Raw genomic sequence first — 24,279 nt, 5'->3', positions numbered from 1 at the left:
AAGTATGATAAAATGGAAAGAGAACTGGCCTAGAAGTTGAAAGGTTTTTGTTCTAGTATAGTTTTAGTATATGTTGTTCAATAGCCTAGAGACTTTGGGCAAGTCTCTGTAAGACATAAAATGTTTTTAAATTATTTTTTTGCCTGCGTTGGGTCTTAGTTGCGGCACGTAGGATCTTCATTGAGGCATGTGTGATCTTTTTTTTTGTTGTGTGCTGGCTTCTCTCTAGTTATGGCGTGCAGGTTTTCTCTTCTCTAGTTGTGGTGTGTGGGCTCCAGGGCGTGTGGGCTCTCTAGTTGAGGTGCCTGGGCTCAGTGGTTGTGGCACGCAGGCTTAGTTTCCCTGCGGCATGTGGGATCTTAGTTCCCCAACCAGGGATTGAACCCGTGTACCCTGCATTGGAAGGCGTATTCTTTACCACTGCAGCACCAGGGAAGTCCCAGATATAGCTAGAAACAAGATCTTCATAACTAGAAGTGATATCTTTAGAATCTAAGCTGGTGGTGATTGAATTTTGAGATGGCAGTATGTATTTTTGACATATTTTATTTGGGTCTCTTGCCTTATTTATTTTTTGACTCATTGTTTTCCTGTGGCAGTGTTCACTGCCTCATTTAAGTTTGGGTATAATTATTAGTGAGGGATAATAGTTAAAATTCTTATAAACCACTAGTGGTTATTTGCTGTAGAAAAACTATTAGTAGTTATTTTCTTTGGAGTAAGATTTGTTGTTGTTGTTTTTTGTGTTTTTTTGTGGTACGCGGGCCTCTCACTGTTGTGGCCTCTCCCGTTGTGGAGCACAGGCTCCGGACACGCAGGCTCAGTGGCCATGGCTCATGGGCCCAGCTGCTTCGCGGCATGTGGGATCCTCCCGGACCGGGGTACGAACCTGCGTCCCCTGCATCGGCAGGCGGACTCTCAACCACTGCGCCACCAGGGAAGCCCTGGAGTAAGATTTTAAAAATGATTGAAAATGCTGCATTTTAAATTGAGTATGGAACAACTTATCTAAGCAAGTATTTGCAACAGCGTATAGACAAAGCTTTTTCTGTACAAGTAGGTGAAGGTTTATGCCCACCTTTTAAAATCGAAAGCTATTTAGGAAGCAGGTGAGAAATTGCCACATCCTCTAAGAGCTTTTCCTTTCTTTTCTGTATATGGCAGGAGATGTACAGTAATTGTAAAGTCTTCCCTTTTTATACCTTCAATTTTTGTAGTCATCTTGCTTATAAGGAAGGACAAAATGGGAACCATAGCATCCTACTTAGAGGAATTGATCTGTAGATCTTAAACGTGGAGTTAGACTAGTCCTACAGTAGTGAGATAGTTGTCCAAGTCTAGAAAAGATAATAACTGGAATAACAGAAATTTAGGCTAAATTGTGTGAAATGAGCTGTCTCTGGAATTGGATCTTCTTGGAGGAATCAAATACCTAACCTTGGAAAAACTGAAGAATGACCCTAGACCCAGGAGTGCTGGAAACCTCCCTCTGATGAGTTTTATGCACTGTATTATAAAGAGTCAGGATGATGCAGAAATAGGATATTCAGGGTAAAAAAGTAAGTTAACCTGTGAACTGAGACAGTTTTCACTTTGGTTTATCTTGTTTGTTCTCTGCTCTGGGATACTAAGATAAAAAGTTGTCCTATCTATGTGATGCTGATTTCAGTAATGACTGTGCATCATTGTAATTTGTAAGAAAGTAAATAAAATTTATTCTTGGGGCGATGGGAAGTGGGAGAATGGAGTGTGGATTGTAGGATCTAAAGAGAATCCTGTGGGGAAAGATACAACCATTATGGGAAATTGTTATCTCCATTTTACAGGTGGGGGTAACTGAAACAGCAGTTTAGTAACATGCTCACGGTCTTACAGTAAGCAGCAAAACAGAGATATTTAGGTATTTGGGTTCTGGAGTTGATGTTCTTGACTGCTATATAGGCAGTTAAGGAATATTTATAAATGGGTGAGAATTTCTAAACAGATGAAAACAGAAGGAATTTGTGATTTTTAAGTACATCTATCTATTTCCTAATAACATTTACCTTTCTGTTGGATCAATATGAATTTTTTCCCCCTGTTTTAGAGTTTTTGTCTTGCTCTGAGGAAAGCACAAGCATACTTAGGAACCACAGTCCTTTAATTTCAGGGAAAAAAATGTTCCCTTTGATAATAAGAATTAATCCTAACTTCTAACTTTTCTGATCTAAATAATAGTCTCTTTTAGCTGATAAAAGAACTTGTCAAAGAAGATTTAACTTTAATTTCTGTAAATTTTGAGGCTAGAAGTTTTAAAGTCAAGTCTTTTGACTTTTATTCCTGATTTTTAAGTGAATACTTTTTTCGTAAAGAGAAAAGTTTTGGGACTAAGGTGGAGCATTGCTGTATTAGTCCACTCAGGCTGCCATAACAAAATACCACAGACTGGGTGGCTTAAACAATAGAAATTTATTTTCTACTTCTCTGGAGGTTGGGAAGTCTAAGATCAAGCTGCCTGCTGATTGACTTCTTGGTGAGGACTCTGATCCTGGCTTGCAGTTGGCTGCCTTTTCTCTGCATGCTCATGTGACCTTTGCCAGGTGCCTGTGTGAGTGCCCCGAGAGCTAGTGTGCTAGCATCTCCTGTTTTTCATAAGGGCACTAGCCCTGTTGGATTAGAGCCCCACCCATATGACCTCATTTAACCTGTAACACCTCCTCAGAGGCCCTATCTCCAAATACAGTCATATTGGGGGTTAGGTCTTCAACGTAAGAATTTTGGAGGGTTCAATCCATAGTAGTTGCCATTTTTGAGTGATGAAGTATTCAACTAGCAGTGCTAGAGTTGCAGTGTATCCTTCTGCCACTTGGTGGTACTGCAGTATAATAAAAGCAACACTGTTTGAGGGAGGGGAGGAACCACCAGTGTCTTAGTTAAAAACCAGATTTTTATTCCATTTATAGGAGTTTATGTTTTTTTTTTTGAAGATGTTGAGGGTAGGAGTTATTTATTTACTTATTTATTTTTGCTGTATTGGGTCTTCGTTTCTGTGCGAGGGCTTTCTCTAGTTGTGGCAAGCGGGGGCCACTCTTCATCGCAGTGCGCGGGCCTCTCACTATCGCGGCCTCTCTTGTTGCGGAGCGCAGGCTCCAGACGCGCAGGCTCAGTAGTTGTGGCTCACGGGCCTAGTTGCTCCGCAGCATGTGGGATCTTCCCAGACCAGGGCTCGAACCCGTGTCCCCTGCATTGGCATGTGGATTCTCAACCACTGCGCCACCAGGGAAGTCCCTATTTCTGATCACTTGTATTCAGTGAAGTAGATTTAGGACAGGGATATGAAAAATGTTTTCTAGATATTATTGAAAGGCTATATTAGGATAACCTTAGTATATTTTTGTTGTTAGTTGCAGTGAAACACCAACTGTTTTTGAGAAAACAAGGAATACTTGGCAGTTCACTTGTGGTTTCAAGATTTCATATTGTTGCTTATTATTTGTCAGAACAACATATTTTATTCTAATAAAGCTTTAATATGCATTTATGTGATTTAATCTTAATAGAATTTGTACAGAGGAATTATTGGTTTATTCTACCTCTTGTAGGCTTATAGGACATAGATTTTACGCAGAGGATTTCATTGTCTATGCTGGTGTTCTTTGGGTAGCACATTTCTTTACTCTTATGTAGAGATTTTTATCTGATATCATTTGAGACATTAGTCCTATTCCATGTGCCAGGAACATTAAGTCTGTATTATAATACAGGAATGGATTTGATACACAGAAGGTATGGTATTAAAATTCTTATATTTGTTGTCTATACATGTAAGTGAGCTATTAAAATTTTTTCCTGGTAAATATTTGTTGAGAATGAATACCTAATTTTATTATTATTATTTTATTTATTTATTTATTTATTTTTTTGCGGTACGCGGGCCTCTCACTGCTGTGGCCTCTCCCGTTGCGGAGCACAGGCTCCGGACGCACAAGGCTCAGCGGTCATGGCTCACGGGCCCAGCCGCTCTGCGGCATGTGGGATCTTCCCGGAACGGGGCACGAACCCGTGTCCCGTGCATTGGCAGGCGGACTCTCAACCACTGCACCACCAGGGAAGCCCATGAATACCTAATTTTAGAGGTAAATCAGTCTTTATCACTTTTAGAATTGAGGTCTGTCACTATATTATGTTTATTCTAAGTTTGGTTGTACAGGGTTTCAAGCTGCCTTTGTTAAACTAGGCTGATGGCCTCATGTTGTACCATTTCCTCTCATATAATTCTTCAGCTGTAGCCATTCCCAGCTATGTGAATGGAATGTCTTTTTCTTTCTATCTGGCAAACTTCTGTTCATCTTTCAAGTCCTAGCTCAAGTGTATCCAGCAGAATAGGATGCTGCCCATGACAGCCTTCCAGAGGTGACCACCCCAACTCACAATCACACCTTACCTTTAACCAAGGCTGAGTTAGGCACCCTGATTCTGTACTCCCATAGAACCCACCTACCTTTTGGCACGTATATCATATTGCAGTTATCATTTCTTTTTTAGATGGAGCTCTTTAAAGAGCAGCGCTTGCTTTATTCATTTCTGAAGTCAGTGCCTAGGACAGTACCTACCACTTACTAAGCACACAGGATATATTTGAATGAATGCACTAGAAAAACCTAAACATTAATTACATGTTACTCTTTAAAATTGTGTTACTATTGAGAGAATTTCAAGTATAGAGAAAAATAGTAAGAATAATATAAAGAATAGATTCACCTGTTAATATTTTGCCATATTTGCTTTATTACTTTTGATACATATGGGTGAATGGTTTTTATTATTATTGCTAAATACTTTAGGAGTAAATTGCAGACAAAATGCCCCTTAACCCCTAATTATTTACGCATGTAAATTTTAAGAAGTGGGAAGTTCTCTTATATACGCACAGTGTAATTATCAAATTCAGGAGTGGGACATTGATAGGTTCTGTTATCTAACGGACAATTCATATTCATATTTACTAGTTGATCCATTATGGTCCTTTTCTGCAGTTTCCACCCCCTTCTCCCTCCACGATCCTATCCAGGCTCATGTACTGTATTTGCATTTAATTGTTATGTTTTCAGTCTCTAATCTGAAACAGCCCCTCGGTCCTCCAATACTTGTTTTAGTAAGCATGTATTCAGTTAGATTCTGTTTGGTAACAGGCTCTGCTCACAAGGAACTTAGAATATACAGTTTACCTTTAGCATAGTTTCTAATTATTATACAGACATACGTGACTGGAATGTATACTAATTTCTGATTATAAGGTATTATTCAAAGAAGGTAGTTAAAGGGAATAACTGTAAAAATAGAATTAAGAACTATATAAAGTTATTTTAAAACTTTTTTGTTGGAGGATAAGAACATAAAATACACTAATCTTAACAGGTTATTCATTTTTATATATGTATATACCTGTGAAACCACCACCTAGGTCAAAGAATATTTTCAGCACCTCAGAAGATTCTTTCCTGCCCCTTCTTAGTCAATGCCTTCTTTCCCCCACATTTCCTGAAGGGAACCACTATCTTGACTTCTATCACCATTGATTAGTTTTGCCTGGTCTTGAGCTTCATATAATTAGGATTTTGCAATAGTTATTCTTTGTGTTTTATGTCTTTGGCTCAGTATAATGCCTGTGAGATTCATCTATGTTGTTGTGTATATTAGCAGTTGGTCCTTTTTAATTGCTCTTTGTTATATTCCAGTGTACAAATATACCACAGTTTGTCCATTCTCTTATGCATTGGATTGTATCCAGTTTTTGGCTATTCAGAATAAAACTGCTGTAAATATTCTTATACATGTCCTTTGAGGAAAATAAGCCTTCATTTCTCTAGGAGTGGAATTATTGAGTCATAGGGAAGTTGCATATCTACTGCCAATGGTTTTCCAGGTGGTTGAACCGATTTACATTCCCACCACCCGCATATGAGAGTTCTAGTTGTCCTGACCTACACATAGAATTACCAATTTAAAAATTTTTATCCCATGTTCATGGAGTGCGAGAATTAATATTGTTTAATGTCATTACTGCCAAAAACCATGTCTAGATTCAGTGTGATCCCTTTCAAGATTTCAATGACATTATTTTTACAGAATTAGAAAAGAAATTCTAAAATGTATATGTAACCACCAAAGACTCTGAATAGCCAAAGCAATCCTGAGAAAGAAGAACAAAGTGGAAGGCATCACACTGCCTGATTTCAAGCTATACTATAAAGCTATAGTAAGTAAAACAGTATGGCACTGGTATAAAAACAGACAAATATATAGATCAATGGAATAGAACTGAGATCCCAGAAATAAACCCACACGTATATGGTCAGCTAATATTTGAAGAGGGAGCCAAGAAAACTGAATGGAGAAAAGAAGTCTCTTCAGTAAATTGTGCTGGAGAAATTGGATATTCTCATGTAAAAGAATGAAACTAGATCCCTGACTTATACCACTCACAGAAGTTAACTTGAAATGGATTAAATACTTAAATTTAAATGTAAGACCTGAAACTATAAAACTCCTAGAAGAAAACAGGATAAAAACTCCTTGACATGGGTCTTGGCAATGATTTTTTGGCTATGACACCAAAAGCATAAGCACCAAAATAAGCAAGTGCGACTACATCAACCCAAAAGCTTCTGTACAGCAAGAGAAACAGTCAACAAAGTAGAATGACAGCCTATGGAATGGGAGAAAATACTCGAAAACCATATATTTGATAAGGGGTTAATAGCTAAAATGTATAAAGAACTCATACAACTCAACAAATAATTCAATTAAAAAATGGGCAAAAGACCTGAATATACATTTTTCCAAAGAAGATAGAGGAATGGCTAATGGAATGGAAGATAGAGGTATGTGAAAAGATGCTCAACATCACTAGGTTATTAGGCAAATAGAAATCAAAACCACAATGATATATCTCTTATGCCTGTTAGAATGGCCACCTTAAAAAGACAGATGAATGTGGAGAAAAGGGATCCCTTGTTCACTGTTACTGAGATTGTAAACTGGTACAGCCACTATGCAAAGCTGTATGGAGGATCCTCAAAAAATTAAATTACAACTACCATATGATCCAGCAATTCCACTAGTGGGAATATATCCAAAGGAAATGAAAATGCTAACTTGAAAAGGTATCTGCATTCTTATGTTCATAGCATTTTTTACAACAGCCAAGACATGGAAACAACCTAAGTGTTCATCGATGAATGGTTAAAGAATATGTGGTATGTTATATTCACAATGGAATATATTTCAGCTGTTAAAAAAAAAAAGAATCCTGCCATTTGCGCTATGGATGGACATTGAGAGCATTATGCAAAATGAAATAAGTCAGACAAAGACAGGTACTGTATGGTCTCACTTACATGTGGAATTTGAAAAAACAAAACTCATAGAGGGAGAGATCAGTTTTGTGGTTATCAGAGGGTGTGTGCGTGTAGAGGAGAATTGTAGGAAGCTGGTCAAAAGGCACAAACTGAGTTAGAAGATAAATAAGTACTAGGGATGCAGTGAACAACATGATGACTGTAGTTAACACTGCTGTATGATACGTATGTAAGTTGCTCAGAGAGTAGATCCTAAGAGTTATCATTACAGTGAGTTCTCATTACAAGTCAAACCGTTAAGCTGTACACCTTAAAGTTAAGCAATGGTATATATCAATTATATCAGTAAAACTGGGAAAAATTTTATGGTCATTCCTCAATATATACAAAAAGTTAATTATGTTGTATATCTGAAGTTAATATAATGTTAATTATATCAATTTAAAAAATTTTTAGTCATTCTCATGGGAATGTAATTGTCATTGTGCTTCTAATTTATGTATCTCTGAAGTCTAATGATGTTGACCACATTGTCATATTCTTATTGGCCATTTGAATGTGCTCTTTTATTAAGTACCCACTTACATGTTACCCATTTTTTTAAAAAGTTGGTTTACTTGTCCTGTGGATATATAGGACTTTTTAATATAGTCTGGATTTGAGTGTATTGTGAATGTCTTCTGGTTTATGTCTTCCCTTTTGACCTTCTTAATGGAAACTCTGAAGAGAAACAATTTTATGTCACTGATGTGTAAACTTTCAGGTAAACCAGTCCTAATTGTTACAGTTATAAATCTAATATCCATCCTGATTGATTTACAATTAAAACAATTTTTTTTAAGCTATGTCTGAAGCAGTAGAGTAGGGTAGACCTTAGTTGCAAAGAAAAGGAAAACCAAAGTATCTGGACTTTCACTCCAGATAGCATACATGAGTTGTGAAATAAATCCACAATTGGTAAAAGAATTTTATTTTGGAAAAGGTGTATAGTTTTGGTTTAGGACAAGAAAACTTTTTTTTTTTTTGGTAGCATATCTGTATTTCTGTTCCCACTCTGTCATTTCTAGAAGTAGGAAATACAAATAATGTCTGTTTTTTCTATATACCATAGAGCAGTTTTCAAGTAAGTATATTCACCTAGTATCTTGAAATTAGGGAAAGGTAGTATACAGAAATGAGTTAGGTGTCGTAGAGGAGCTTAAATTGGGAGTTACAGTCTACACATGTTTGAGACAAGTATAGATGTGCCCTTGTTGAGGAAGGTAGAAAGATGTACCTTTCTCTTGTCAGATGTACTGGCAAGAGAAGGAGGGAAGAGACAAAAAAAAAATGGATAGAAATATCTCCTTCACACCCATACCTTGTAAGAGATTCAGGCCTGTGCATGTTCTGTCCCACTGATTGGTTAGAAGGTGCTGAAACTAGAGGCAAGAGGAGGAACGAACTCCAGTGTAAAAGATGCACACTGGTTACTAGACACTAAAGCTCCAAAGCCTTTTCATTTGGGGGTGAAGTGGGGAAGGACTTGGTCACAGAACACAAATGTTATCTGAAGGAGAACTTTAAGGCTAGAAGATACCAGTGCTTTTTAAATTTTAAGCAGAAGCCCGGGATTTTAATCAAATTAAGAATGGCTCCTCTGGCTGAAGGAAAAGGTGAGGGTTAAATGTGACATTTTATTCCTGAGATTTACGCTCCTGCAGTCCTTTTGAGGCACGGTGAGGAAAGGCAGTTTTAGAACCATTAATCCACTTCACTAGTTCTCATTTTTAGTGCATTTACAACACCTCCCCACACACACACGTGCAAATGTGGTTGTAGCTATACTCTTGGAATCTGCCCACTTAAATATTAGTATTAATCACATTCCGTTTTCATGTTTGAGAAATGGTTTTCTTTGTGAAAGACGGGGGCTCCCAACCCCTGGGCCACGGAATGGTACCAGTCAGCAGCCTGTTAGGAACCAGGCTGCACGGCAGGAGGTGAGCGGCGCCCACCCAGCCCTGCAACCCCGGTCCGTGGAAAAATTGTCTTCCACGAAACGGGCCGCTGGTGTAAGACACTTTTCATTCTGTAGCTTGGTATACATATAGATTTGTGGTTGCGGTGAATAAAATCCATATGGAGTTCCCAGTGACTTCCCACAGAGTGGGAACCACTGATGTATTCTAACATCTTAAGGGTTCTGGACCCAATTACATTGTGTGTGTGTGTGTGTGTGTGTGTGTGTGTGTGTGTGTGTGTGTGTGTGTGTGTGTGTGTGTGTGTGTGTGTGTGTGTGTGTGTGTGTGTGTGTGTGTGTGTGTGTGTGTGTGTGTGTGTGTAGGGGGTGTTTCCCTACACCAGCAAGCAAGTTTTGGACGTCAGCTGGGTGTCCTACAATTCAACTCAATTCTGACGCTATCTACCTGGAGATAGCATCCCATTCCACATGTTAAGGGCTCAGTCCCATAAGACCCTCCTTTGCTTCAGATGCCAATCGCAAGTCCAGGTTGTCATTTGTGCTTCTGAGCTCCTCCTTGGGTTTGATTAATTTGCTAGAGTGATTCGCAGAATTCAGAATTCAGTTTTTCTTACTAGATTATCAGTTTATTGTAATAAAAGGATATAACTCAGAAATAGCCAAATGGAAGACATAAATACATAGGGCAAGGTATAGGGAAAGGGCAAGGAGCTTTCATGCTCTCTTCTAGAGCACTGCTATGCCCAAATCTTCATGTGTTCACCAAACCAGAAACTCTCCTTTTGGGTTTTTAGGGGGGGGGCTTCATTTCATAGTCATGATTGATTAAATCATTGGCCATTAGCGATTGAGCTCAATCCCTGGAGGTGTGGGGGAGGAGGGGCTGAAAGTTCCAGCCCTCTTAATCACCTGGCAACCAGCTTCAGTCCTTACTCAATCCTTACAGGGGCTTCTTAAGTCACCTAATTAACATAACAAAAGACACTCTTGCTTTCGTCACTTAAGACATTCCAAGGGTTTTAGGAGATCTTGTACCAGAAAGGGGGACAGTGACCAAATATATATTATTGTAAGTCACAATTTCCCACGTTGCCCTTCACTGAATAGGTGAAGAAACTTAGGCTCAGGTATGCAAGGAGGTTTTTCCATAGTGAAGAGTTCAACAGAGGCACAGCTAGAACTAGACCCTGAAATATTCTGACTTTTTCCTTAGTGGTTTTTAAATGAATGAATGAATGTATGTATGGCTGCGTTGGGTCTTCGTTGCTGCGTGTGGGCTTGTCTCTAGTTGTGGCGAGTGGGGGCCACTCTTCGTTGCGGTGCGCCGGCTTCTCATTGGGGTGGCGTCTCTTTGTTGCAGAGCTCGGGCTCCAGGCGCGCCGGCTTGGTTAATTGTGGCATGTGGGCTCAGTAGTTGTGGCATACGGGCTTAGTTGCTCCGTAGCTTGTGGGAATCTTCCCGGACCAGGGCTCGAACCCGTGTCCCCTGCATTGGCAGGCAGATTCTTAACCACTGCTCCACCAGGGAAGTCCCAAATTTTTGTCTTTGATATAAACAAATTTTAATGAACTGAAGGTCTAACAGCAAAACTTGAAAATCATCATCCAAATTTGTTATTTCCAGGTCTTTGAAGAAACTGGTTTTGATATTAAAGATTATATTTGTAAGGATGATTACATTGAACTTCGAATCAATGACCAGCTTGCTCGTTTGTACATCATTCCAGGAATTCCAAAAGATACCAAATTTAACCCGAAAACCAGAAGAGAAATTCGGGTATGTAATTGAAAAGTATTTTCAGATTGCTGGACAGTATCCCAATTAAATGATGTAGGAAATTGCTTTTAGAAACTCCTTGATAATAAGTAACTAACAAAATGAATTATTTTCTTGTGTTTCAGAACATTGAGTGGTTCTCCATTGAGAAATTGCCCTGTCATAGAAATGATATGACCCCAAAATCCAAACTTGGTTTGGCACCAAACAAATTTTTTATGGCCATTCCTTTTATCAGGTATGTTCGTATTTCTTTAAATACAAAACTTCATAAATTCTGATAGTGAGTTTCTTTACATAGCCAAGTTTTAAAATTGAATTCTTAATGTTTCCATAGACCATTAAGGGACTGGCTTTCTCGAAGATTTGGCGATTCCTCAGATAGCGACAATGGATTTTCCTCAGCTGGTAGTACACCAGCTAAACCCACTGTGGAAAAATTGAGGTAAAGAAATATATGCGTAGGATTCTGACTTTTTGATAGTTTTTAATGCAGTGACATTTTGCTTATAAAGTTTGTAGAGGTGTTGGCTTCCTTTTTGTAGGTACTATTTTGTTACTGGTCTCACAAATAATTGAAAAAAATTTTAAGGGTTTTTGATGAGAGGTTAGTGGAATTTGGAAAGGAGCTTCAGGCATATTTTAAAATGGTATACATAAGAGCTTATCAACTTTTTAGATGGATAGATAGACTATGAGGAAAAGACAAAAATCCTCTGTATGTATATTTATACTGTTACTTCCCTGTTCTCATATCTTTACTTTAGAAATAATTGAGTTTCTGAAGATGGTTGAATGGGGGGAATAGATTGAAGTTTGTTTTTGTGTAGAGGAGATGAGGGATGCTGGTGTATGTATAATTTGTTCAGAAAGATAGCACTGTGAAGGCTTGGGCTTGCTTCTTTTCTTTCCCTAGCCTAGACTGTATATTATAAAGAGTGACTATTACATGGACATGAACCGCAAAGAGCATTTTCTTGGTTGGAATGTAATTGTATCCAAATCACAATTATAGAGTAGGCTGAGTAAGTAATTTTCTTAAATAAGTATATGTATTTGTAATCAGCTTGCTAGAACTTTGCCTTTGTTAGGTTCAGAGAGAGTTGCTTTTTATACTTTCTCTAATTTAGGTGTTCTGTTTTTATCCCAGAGCTTTAAAAAGTAAACAATAGGAGTAACACATCTGCAGTCAATATTTTTTAAACACATAGGGAATATTCCATTTTAGTTGAATTTTATGAGGATAGGAGATTAGACTAAATGCCTTGAAAGGTCATTTCTGCCTTTCAGAATCTATGATTATAATCACCAAATTATATACTACTAAACATAAGGGAAGCAGTAAAAAGGAAAAAGAGTAAAGTAGACAGGAATGTAGTCAAGATTAAAAAAAATCCAATCACTACTAAAAAGTCATGAAATAGTGACACTGTTTGAAAAGAAATTGTGTCACTGTTCATATTTGGGAGAATCTGTCCACCATAGTGTGTGATAAGATTCCCACATATTTCAGCCAGTGTTAGGGTTTGTGGTCCTAGAGAATGGAATGAGACAATAAATAACTTCTTTAACCAAATTTCAGGTTGCTTAGGCAGGGTGGTGTCTGTTTTTAGCATATAGAATAACATCTATTGAGGTGTTGGAGGAAATATCTGAGTTTTGTCTAAAGAAAGAGTAGAGAGTCTGCAATTTAATTACAGTTTTTAAATGGGAAAGGGGACAGATTCTGAAATATTCAAAAACAATCTTACTATAATATGGATCTTGGGATCAGTGGCTCTGGACTGTATTACACATGTATGTGGTACTACAGAATACGATTTCTTATCTTTACTACAAACTACTGTTACAGTTGGTTTCTTTTGCATAAGTATTTGAGACTGGATCTTTATTTAATTTGCTTCTCCATCGTTTTTGAGCTCCTGAATTTTTTGCTGCACAATGTAGCTTAATTTTTCAGATCCTCTTCCAGCATGGCCGGGGTCCGTAACTGACCTGTGCCAGATCAAATTCCATACTTAAGCATCCTAGTAAAGAATTGAGAATTGAGTTGTCTGTCCTGTTAAGAAGGAAGATCCACTGACATTTGTTTGTTTCGACTAGATTGATTTATTGAATTTATTACTAAATTTATGAAAGAATTATTTTCTTCAGTTGTGTTTCTTTTTGCGGGGTGGGGGGGCATGCATCACAGCTTGCGGGATCTTAGTTCCCCAACCAGGGATCGAACCCGTGCCCCCTGCACGGGAAGCGCAGAGTCCTAACCACTGGACCGCCAGGGAACTCCCCAGATTTTTAAAAGTACAATCATTTATAGGGAGGAAGTGGTATCAATAAATTTAGGAAACTTTGGGATTAAAAATAACAGAGTATTAATTCATTCAAGAAATATGGAATGCTAGGCACTCCTCTGGGTGCTGGGGGTAAAGTGATAGGCAGAGTCAACAAGAATCCCCTGCCCTCATGGAACTTATACTCCAGTGGGCAGAGATAGACAGTAAATAAAGTAAAATTTGTAGTCTGTAAGATAAACTAACAGGTGTTAGAAAGACTATAAGTGAAAATTTTCTGATCTGATTTTTATTTTTTAAATCTTGGTGTAGTCGAACCAAATTCCGCCACAGTCAGCAATTATTTCCTGAAGGTTCTCCCGGTGACCAGTGGGTAAAGCACAGGCAACCACTGCAACAAAAACCATATAATAATAATCATTCTGAAATGTCTGACCTTTTAAAAGCAAAGGTGAGTGATACACATTTAAAGATTTTCATAACTTTAGCTCATTTGACTTTGGAATGTATCTGAGTTGAGGAATTACAGATTAACAGTTGTAGAGTTCTGAATTGTTAATCCAAGGCTCCTGTGTTTCTGACTTGTGATTTGAAGTAGGGATGAGACTCCTTAACCTTTACAGCTTTGGTATTAATCCAGTGTAGTAAGTAATATGAATTAACATCTGATTTTGGTAAATATGCTACCAGTGAAAGGTTCATTACTGTGTTGTATTCTGGTGTATGATTATATTACAGTTTATTTATCCATTCTACTCTTAGTGGACATGTTTGTTGTTTCCACTTTGGGGCTTTTACAAACCATACTGCTATGAATATTTCTGTACATGTCTTTTGAGGAACATACACAGTTCTTTTGGGTATATAGAATTGGGTAGAAATGTTGGAGCAGTGGGTATGCCTATGTTCTTGAGTATATACTCAATATTCTCGGGTAATTTATATCCCCAGCAAAATATATGAGAGTTCCATTTGTTCCACATCCTTACTAATCCATGGTAGTATCTGCCTTTATTACTTTAGCCATCTATTTGGGTACCACTCTTTTTATTTTCATTCTTTTAAAAATATACTGGTTTCATCAAAATTAAAAACTTTTGTGCATCAGAGATCACTATCAAAAGAGAAGAGACAGCCCATGGAATGGGAGAATTTGCAAATCATATATCTAATGGATTAATATCCAGGATATATGGAGAACTCCTACAATTCAATTACAAACAAAACAACCCAATTAAAAAAATGGGTAGACACCTTGAATAGACATTTCTTTAAAGAATATATACAAATGGCCAATAAGCACATGAAACGATGCTCACAATCATTAGTAGAATGCAAATCAAAACCACAGGAGATACTATTAATACCCACTAGGTACGAAGTAATAAAAATGTAATTAAAAAATTGAGAATAATAAGTGCTGACAAGAATGTAGGGAAATTGGAACCCGTGTCCATTGCAGGTGGGAATGTAAAATGGTGCAGCTGCCGTGGAAAACAGTTTGGATGGTTCGTCAAATAGTTAAACATAGAATTACCATATGACCCAGCAATTCCATTCCTAGGCTCATACTCAAAAGAATTGAAAGCAGGGACTTAAACAGGTAACTTATATCCCAGTGTTCACAGTAGCATTATTCATGATAGCCAAAAGGTGGAAACAACCCATGTGTCAACCCATGTGTCTGTCAGCAGATTAATGGATAAACAAAATAAACATATAGAGGAATATTATTTGGCCTTAAAAAGGAATGAAAGGGACTTCCCTGGTGTTCCAGTGGTTAAGACTCCACGCTCCCAATGCAGGGGGCCCGGGTTGGATCCCTGGTCAGGGAACTGGATCCCTCATGCTGCAGCTAAGACCCAGTGCAGCCAAATGAATAAATAAATATTTAAAAAAAAAAAAAGGAATGAAATTATGATACGTACGTGCTACAACATGGATGAACCTTAAACACATGCTAAGTGAAATAAGCCATACACAAAAGGACAAATATTGTATGACTCCACTTACATGAGGTGCCTAGTATAGACAAATTTATAGACAGAAATTAACTTGAGGTTACCAGGGCTGAGGGACAGGAGGGAATATGGAATTATTTAATAGGTACAAAGTTCTGTTTAGATGATGAAAAAGTTTTGGAGATGGATACTGGTGGTGGTTGCACAACATTGTGACTATACACTGCCACTGAGTTGTACATTTAAAAGTGGTTCAAGTGCTAAATTTTATGTATATGGTACCGCAATAAAAGGTAAATACCGAGAAGAATGGGATGAAATTGAATTAAAAGTCTGTGGTAACATGACTGCTGTATTTCCCTACCTTTCTTTCTTTAAATTAGCTTGTTGTTTTCAAGCTATTTTAGGAACTGCTTAATTTTTTCTGTAGGTAGATAGAATGTACATAAATGTATTTTTATACATTTTATAATAATAATAAAATTATTCTGCTCACTGTTTTAGCTAGTCCTCTTAAATAGCTGTCTTTTTAAGACCTCTAAGGCCAAATTAATGTTTAAAAACTTTGTGTTTTAAGTTAAACTTAGAGTTATTTTCTAAGAAAATTAACTCGTTAAAGCAGTATAATAGCAAGATGTCAACTACTGCATGTTTAGGTTTTAGGTCAAAATTTAGGGATAATGGCCCAAATTTTAAAAACCAGTTGTCTTTATTATTTTGTATAAAAAGAGATTATTAATTTAAAAAATCCCTATTTGTTTATTAATAATTTAAAGCAGATTTTAGGGTAACAGTGATCACATCGGCTGCCTGTTTCCAGCTTTAAGGACTGTAGTCAATGGGCCTAAGTGTTCCCTCACAGAGAGGTTTTCTTTGCCAGTCACATAAGGTTTTCAAAGTTGTTCCTCTCCTTGCTCCCATTATTCTTTTACTCCTCATGCTTGTAAACACAGTCTGTGAGCAGAAATGGCATAAGGCAAGAGGTGTGGAAAGATTCCTAGGGACCATTATATTTGCTGTTTCATATCTTTTGAGGACTCTTGCTTTGTGAAGCACTATCTTCTATAAGAAAATATATTGATAGTGGTTCTCCAGTGTTTAAGGAAGGTTTTGGGTGGGGGTGCTTTGCTGAACTCTGATTCAACCAGCTAAATACATTCATAGGGGTATATTGTTTTATCCTATTTCATTATGCTATAGGTTTACATTTTATTTCTTCTTATTGGAAAAACAGAGTCAAAGTATGAGGGGAAATGGCAGAAAACAGTATCAAGAGTCACCTAATCAAAAGAAAAGAACAAATGGGGTCCACAGCCAGCCAGGCAAGCAGCAGAATCCCTTGATGGTAAGAGTTAACAGCTCTCATGCTAAGAAGGCAGTTCACGCTTTTTAAGATGGGGCAAGGGCATTGGCGAGGCACGTTGAATTGATATATTGACAGGATTTTTATGAACCTGCTGTGTGCGCACTATTCACCCACTAAAAAAATCTCTGCCTACTCTCAATTATAGGTTTATCACATTGATTCAAATGTGCAACTGATCTTTACTTTTTATGTGGGTATTTATTTATCTATTTATTATTTTTCAAATTAATTTTTATTGGAGTATAGTTGATTTACAATGTTGTGTTAGTTTCTGCTGTACAGCAAAGTGAATCAGTTATACATATATCCGCTCTTTTTCAGATTCTGTTCCCATATATAGGTCATTACAGAGTATTGAGTAGAGTTCCCTGTGCTATACTGTAGGTTCTTGTTGGTTATCTATATGTGGGTATTTAGATTTATTTTAATACTTTGGAAACAGTGTGTAGTCAACCCTGCTTTCTAGACAAGTCCTAAGTATTCTCTCTATATTTTTCTAAATAGAGTCTGTATTATTTTAATGAAGTTAAAAGTTTGGAATAACATCACAGTGTTTTTGTTTTCTTCAAGTTGATAGAATTTAGAAAACGAAAATAAATAAAACACAATACTCATAGCCAGTGTCATAGTCATTAGACTAGGCTGAAAGACAAATACGTGTGAGCATTTTAAGGCATTTACTTCCATTCTTTTAGTCTGTGTTCCAGAAGATAATTCATAAACTGGTAAGTCTCCTTGCTTATCTTTTCTGTAAGTCCCAGTATTTCTTTCCTTTTTTTAAAAGATGTATTTATTTTATTTTTATTATTTTTTAAAATTAATTAATTTATTTTTGGCTGTGTTGGGTCTTCATTGCTGCACGCAGGCTTCCTCTAGTTGCAGTGAGCGGGGGCTACTGTTTGTTGTGGTGTGCGGGCTGCTCATTGTGGTGGCTTCTTTGTTGCAGAGCGTGGGCTCTAGGTGTGCGGGCTTCAGTAGTTGTGGCTTGTGGCCTCAGTAGTTGTGGCGCACGGGCTTAGTTGCTCCGTGGCATGTGGGATCTTCCCAGACCAGGGATCGAACCTGTGTCCTCTGTATTGGCAGGCAGATTCTTAACCACTGCACCACCAGGGAAGTCCCAGTCCTGGTATTTCTATGTTGAATTTTCTTATTGTATCTTCACCTATTTTTCTTTCTTTAACAGTGGGTGATAATAGTAATTTCAAGTTTTTAACAAAAGTATTTTTCTTGAATTCCCTAGGTGCTGTTGATTTAACTTGGGGTGTATTGATTCCACTAGCAAGCACATGTTAAAGATCAGTTTACTGTTAGACTACTTGCCCTTTACTATTATTGTACTCCACTCTGGTAGAAATAGTGACAAGAACAAAGAAGAGTCTTAATAGATGGTCAGAAGGCTTTTAATCTCATTCAACATCTGTCCCTAACAAAAGCTGCACAGATTAAAATGATAGTACTATACAAATGTTAATTCTCCTCAAATTAATACATAGATTTAATTCAATACCAATCAAAATCCTTGATTTTTTGGGGGGAACTTCACAAATGACTCTCATATTTGTCTAAAAGAACTTGAATAAATTTTTTATAAGTTCTTAAAATAAAGTTAATGATGGAGAACAAGTATATGAACAGCTTATAAGGGAAGAACTAAAAGTGACTGATAAATGTATAAATGTGTAATCAAAGAAAGTAAAATAAAACAGGATGCCACTTTTCCTCATTAGATTGGCAAAGATGAAAAGATAGCCACTTATGTATTGTTGAGAATATTGAGAACCCTTAAGAATTGCTAATTGGTACAGCCTCCTAGAGAGTAGTTTGGCTATATTGAAAGCCTGAAAAAGTTCTTACCTTGTTTCCCTAGAAGAGAAATTTAAAGAATATTCACTCCATTGCTCTTAGTTATGAAAACATGGAAATAATCTAAATATCCAAGAAGGTAATACTAAATGCAATATCGTAGATCTATGCCATAGACTACCATGTAGTCATTAAAAGTGATGGTGTAGATTTGTATTTATTGAAAAAGGAATATGTTCATAGTATATACATTTAAAAAGTGGGTTATATCCTTTTTGACCCACCTCCTAGAGAAATGGAAATAAAAACAAAAATAAACAAATGGGACCTAATGAAACTTAAAAGCTTTTGCACAGCAAAGGAAAACATAAACAAAACAAAAAGACAACCCTCAGAATGGGAGAAAATATTTGCAAATGAAGCAGCTGACAAAGGATTAATCTCCAAAATTTACAAGCAGCTGATGTGGCTCAATATTAAAAAAAACAAACAATCCAATCCAAAAATAGGCAGAAGACCTAAACAGATATTTCTCCAAAGAAGATATACAGATTGCCAACAAACACATGAAAGGATGCTCAGCATCACTAATCATATGTATAGCTGATTCACTTTGTTATAAAGCCAAAACTAATAACACCATTGTAAAGCAATTATACTCTAATAATATGTTAAAAAAAAAAAAATCCTGCAGGGCAAAGGCAAAAAACTACAATGAGATATCATCTCACACCGGTCAGAATGGCCATCATCAAAAAATCTACAAACAATAAATGCTGGAGAGGGTGTGGAGAAAAGGGAACCCTCTTGCATTGTTGGTGGGAATGTAAATTGATACAGCCACTATGGAGAACAGTATGGAGGTTCCTTAAAAAACTAAAAATAGAACTACCATATGACCCAGCAATCCCACTACTGGGCATAAACCCTGAGAAAACAATAATTCAAAAAGAGTCATGTACCAAAATGTTCATTGTAGTTCTGTTTACAATAGCCAGGACATGGAAGCAACCTAAGTGTCCATCAACAGATGAATGGATAAAGAAGATGTGGCACATATATACAATGGAATATTACTCAGCCATAAAAAGAAACGAAATTGAGTTATTTGTAATGAGGTGGGTGGACCTAGAGTCTGTTATACAGAGTGAAGTAAGTCAAAGAGAAAAACAAATACTGTATGCTAACACATATATATGGAATCTTAAAAAAATGTGGTTCTGAAGAACCTAGGAACAGGACAGGAATAAAGACGCAGATGTAGAGAATGGACTTGAGGACACGGGGAGTGGGAAGGGTAAGCTGAGATGAAGTGAGAGTGGCATGGACATATATACACTACCAAATGTAAAATAGAGAGCTAGTGGGAAACAGCCGCATAGCACAGGGAGATCAGCTCGGTGCTTTGTGTCCACCTAGATGGGTGGGATAGGGAGGGTGGGAAGGAGACGCAAGAGGGGGGAGATATGGGGATATATGTATATGTATAGCTGATTCACTTTGTTATAAAGCAGAAACTAACACACCATTGTAAAGCAATTATACTCCAATAAAGATGTTAAAAAATGGGTTATAGAATACTATGTATAGAATAATTCTGTTTGTTACATAATTATATGAAAATACATTCACACATATCTTCATAGAAAAAAAGCTGGAAAGATGTACGGGAGTGTTAATAGTAATTATCTCTGGGTTGAGAAATTTAATGAATAATTTTCTTGTTTTCTGGTGTTTCCATATTGTATGTGTATTCAAGAGCTAAAAACAGTTTTAGGCTTAAAAAAATAAAAATAAAATTAAAAATACCAATGCAAGGTGGGCATGGTGATTATATGGTTTAATTCTCTTCCTGAGAAATTTGATACTATATCTCCTTATTTATAATTGAAATAACTGGAGATGGTATGTTGTGTGTTTGTGTTTTTTAATAGAAATGTGAAAAAAAACTTCATCCACGAAAGCTTCAGGATACTTTTGAAACAGGCAAGTCATTTTCTTTTTAAAATTTCTGCTGGTTGGGATTTGGTTTGGTTTTGAAGTAACCTTGATTTTAGTGGTGCATGACGAACTGTGATAGATAAGCTGAAAGAGTTGCACATGGTCTGTAGAGAGTTCATATATATGGTCAAGTTCTCTAAATATGAAACTGGCTAAAATAAATTTATTTAAATTATTTGCCCTTTCACTGTGCTATTTCTTTTGCGAATGTGAAGCCTTGGTGCTGTGCATGAATATTGTAAATAAATAAATAATTGCTTAAGGGTTAGACAGGGAGTAGACCCAAGTAACAAAATGGTGAGGAGAAACCTCATTCTCACATATATGTAAGGGGAGTGCTAACTTCAGAAGGGAAACATTTCCCCCTTACTTGAGGTAATGATCAACTTGTTAAGATGGTACTAAGGATAGCTTTTATTAAAATGCCATTTGGAACTTCTCCACCCTCAGTTATGAAGAGTAGGTGTGTGATCTGATTTGGAAAGTAATGTTGAGGAATGTAGAAAGCTCTTTGTAAATACTGATTTAATAGATGTCATTTGGAAGTGCATTAGGCTATTTTTTTCTTCGGTCCTGTTTTGAATGGTATGAAATTCTCTGTGCAGTAGGTAAGCATTTATTTACCATCTAGATTTAAGGCTTTCATATAGAAAACTCTTAAGAATTGAAAAGCATTATAATTATATTTTCTTGCATTACTGTTTATGATTTAAGCAAGATAGAAGCTATATTAAAAGAGATGCTTTGGGGACTTCCCTGGTGGTCCAGTGGTTAAGACTCCGTGCTTCCAATGCAGGGAACGTGGGTTCGATCCCTGGTTAGGGAACTAAGATCACACGTGCCTGCGGCACGTCCAGGAAAAAAACAGAGAGAGAGATCCTTTAACCCTGTTTTGGAAAATTAAGTGTAAGAAGTTGGAACTATCATTAAGTTATGGTGGTAGAATTCCTCTTAGTTGGACTTTTCTGGCCACCTTAGGTGGTGTGGGCATGATAGGCTGATAGTTGAAGTAATGTAACTTCAGAAATCAATTATTTCACAAAATCTTTAAAAAGCCATATGTTTAGGAACATTAAAGAAGGCACAGTATAATGTATATCCAACTTAGTTAGGCATGATTCAGATATATAAAATTTTGAGTTGTCTTGAGAAGGAAGTATAAAAGTGTTCTTATCCTGGGAAACCTCGTATCAGACTTTATTTCTGCCTCAACTTTTTGGTGTCTATTCCAAACCTACTTTCCTGGTCAGGTCCCTGTTCTACTTTAAGGGGAAAAAAAAAGCCCTGATAAGTTGGAGTTCTGTTGTACTATGATTTTGAAAATTTGGATTTTTCTTTAGGTTGACATACTCACTGAATATTTAATAACCTCCAGCTTTATTTTTCTAGAATTGGAATCTTTACAGATCTTACATTGTAATTATAATCTTTATAATGTTTACATTTTGATCTCTATCAAGAAGCTCCCCTTATGTTGGCACAAAATACAAATATAGGTGGTAAACAAAGGTATGCCCAGTTTTAAAATTAATTTATTTTTGGCTGTGTTGAGTCTTCGTTGCTGCACACGGGCTTTCTCTAGTTGTGGTGAGCAGGGGCTACTCTTCATTGCAGTGTACGTGTTTCTCATTGCAGTGGCTTCTCTTGTTGTGGAGCACGAGCTCTAGGTGTGCTGGCTTCAGTAGTTGTGGCACATGGGCTCAGTAGTTGTGGCTTGCAGGCTCAGTAGTTGTGGCGCACAGGCTTAGTTGCTCCGTGGCATGTGGGGGATCTTCCTGGACCAGGGCTCGAACCCGTATCCCCTGCATTGGCAGGCGGATTCTTAACCACTGCACCACCAGGGAAGTCCCTAGGTATGCCCATTTTTGAAAGCAGGTGAATATTAAGGGTCTTAAAATAAAGGCTGAGATTAAGATTTTGAATGTTTGTTTGGAATAAGCAATAATAGATTAGAAATTCACTTGAGTACCAGTTTAGGGAAAGGAAGATATCTTGGTGGTTCTACTTAGGTTAGATTTAGAGTGTGGGGAGATGAATATATACTGCACATGGATTCCTTTATAACAAAAGGTGAAGGGCAAGATTTGATTTCTTACTGTTACTGAGCTTATTTATTTTGTTTTTTAAGCAGATGCTGTATATGACTTACCTTGCTCCGGTGAAGACCAGTTGCTAGAACATGCCGAGGGCCAGTCTGTGGCATGTAATGGACGTTGCAAGTTCCCCTTTTCATCCAGAGCCTTTTTGAGTTTCAAGTTTGACCATAATGCTATAATGAAAATCTTGGACCTTTGATAGCAACAAATGTGTTGTGGAAGTTCCAAGATCAGAGACTTGTTGCATTTGAGTGGGTGTCTCTTTGAGCCTTACCTTTCTCAGGTGTTTTAAAGAAATGCAGGGAGGCAATGATGTTTCTGAAGAGATGTTCTATGTGCAGAAGAGAGAGTAGAAAGAAACATGAGTTTGCACTGTAAATGCAGTTATAACTTTTTATACATACGTACCTTTTCAGTGTTTGGCTAATGAATTTAAGTTGCTTTTTATGAGGGCATTTTTTTCTGTGTGATTATGGTTTTTATTTTGTATTCTGGTCAAGAAAATAGTGTTTGAGTCATCACTAACAGCTAAGTTAATGGGAATGCTCCATCAACCCATTACAGTGATTGTATTGATAACTACTAGTTTCCTTATATTGAAAATTTTAAAAGAAACTTAAAATACACAATTATTAAATGAATACAAGAGCTGAAATGTCACAGAAGTCAAGATTGCAGGTCATCTGCTTTGGTGGCATTTTGTGCCTATCTCTGCTTCTAACCACTTAGGTTTTCTAATCCTCCTCTGCTAGGAGTTTTGTTAAGGTTTTATTTAGAGTCAGCATCTGCTATACAATGTTCATGTTCAAAATGAACTCTCAGCACTTCATTAAAGGACAAAGTCCTCAGCCTGGAGAGGGACTGAGTTGGTTGGGCGGGGAGTTGATGCTCTAATTTTGAATTGTGCTGTGTGCAGTCAGTGAACCTGGGAGACCGCGGAGAGAGAGAGGGTAGTGGGGAGAGAGCACGGGGGCTGGGACCCCGAAACTGCTTTGGTCACATCTGCACCATCCTGCTGCCAGCCCCTTAGTATCATATGATGATTTTGTTCTTGTGAAACTTTATTCTGTATTAAGTTGTGTAAATATGTATGGAATACTGACATTATTAGGTTTTACATTGCATCTCAGTGTTGATCTCTGGAAACTGATGTTATATTAGGTTCCAATTTGCAGTAGTAGCAGAGACTGACACACTTTTATTAGCATGAAGCCCCTAGATGATGGAGCCAAAGGGAAGGGTATGCAGTGTACCCAAGTACAGATAAAGCATTTCACTAGGGGAGGATCAGAACACGGAAGTAACGTGTATAATTCACTCCTAGGAATGTATTTTGCTCCTTTAGGATTCTTAAATCCAAATAAGGATGGCAGTGCCCATTTAAAGAAGGATTTTAGCTATATAATTGAGGACAATCACCAGGGCTTTAAGGGGCTTTAGTGTTTGGGCTGCTTCTAACCTCATTGAAGGTGTTTCTTTGGGGGTTGCGGGGAGAGTGTGAGCATATGCGTGCGTGTGCTTCTGTCATGTGGGTTTTAAAAATCTTTTTTACATGTGGTATCCACAAAATATATCTCTGCTTGTAAATTTTATTGTAGAAATCTTTATTCTGTATAGATAGCCTATTTAATAGGGGTTCTATTTAACCTGGTGGGACTTTCAAAAGAAGTGCTATTGCAAG

The 24,279-nt window shown here is 37.2% G+C and overlaps 1 protein-coding gene across 2 annotated transcripts in view; it reads left to right on the top strand.

The window, feature by feature from the left end:
• The window catches only part of DCP2 (decapping mRNA 2), a 43,590-nt gene extending 19,895 nt beyond the window's left edge, over positions 1 to 23,695 (top strand). Inside the window, exons 5-11 of one of the 2 annotated variants that reach the window (XM_082651368.1) lie at positions 10,928 to 11,080; positions 11,206 to 11,318; positions 11,418 to 11,525; positions 13,684 to 13,822; positions 16,567 to 16,677; positions 20,436 to 20,487; positions 22,634 to 23,695. In XM_082651368.1, the coding sequence (XP_082507494.1) occupies positions 10,928 to 11,080; positions 11,206 to 11,318; positions 11,418 to 11,525; positions 13,684 to 13,822; positions 16,567 to 16,677; positions 20,436 to 20,487; positions 22,634 to 22,797 (840 nt within the window). In that variant the 3' untranslated portion in view covers positions 22,798 to 23,695. The remainder of the gene's footprint in view (positions 1 to 10,927; positions 11,081 to 11,205; positions 11,319 to 11,417; positions 11,526 to 13,683; positions 13,823 to 16,566; positions 16,678 to 20,435; positions 20,488 to 22,633) is intronic. The other variant, XM_082651369.1, reaches the window with a different exon arrangement.
• The last annotated feature ends 584 nt before the right edge of the window (positions 23,696 to 24,279 follow it).

This window comes from Grampus griseus (assembly GCF_964374135.1).
Source record: "Grampus griseus genome assembly, chromosome: 3".
NCBI lineage: Eukaryota > Metazoa > Chordata > Mammalia > Artiodactyla > Delphinidae > Grampus > Grampus griseus.
Note: the sequence above shows the minus strand (reverse complement) of the source record. Positions and strands in the feature narration are given on the sequence as shown.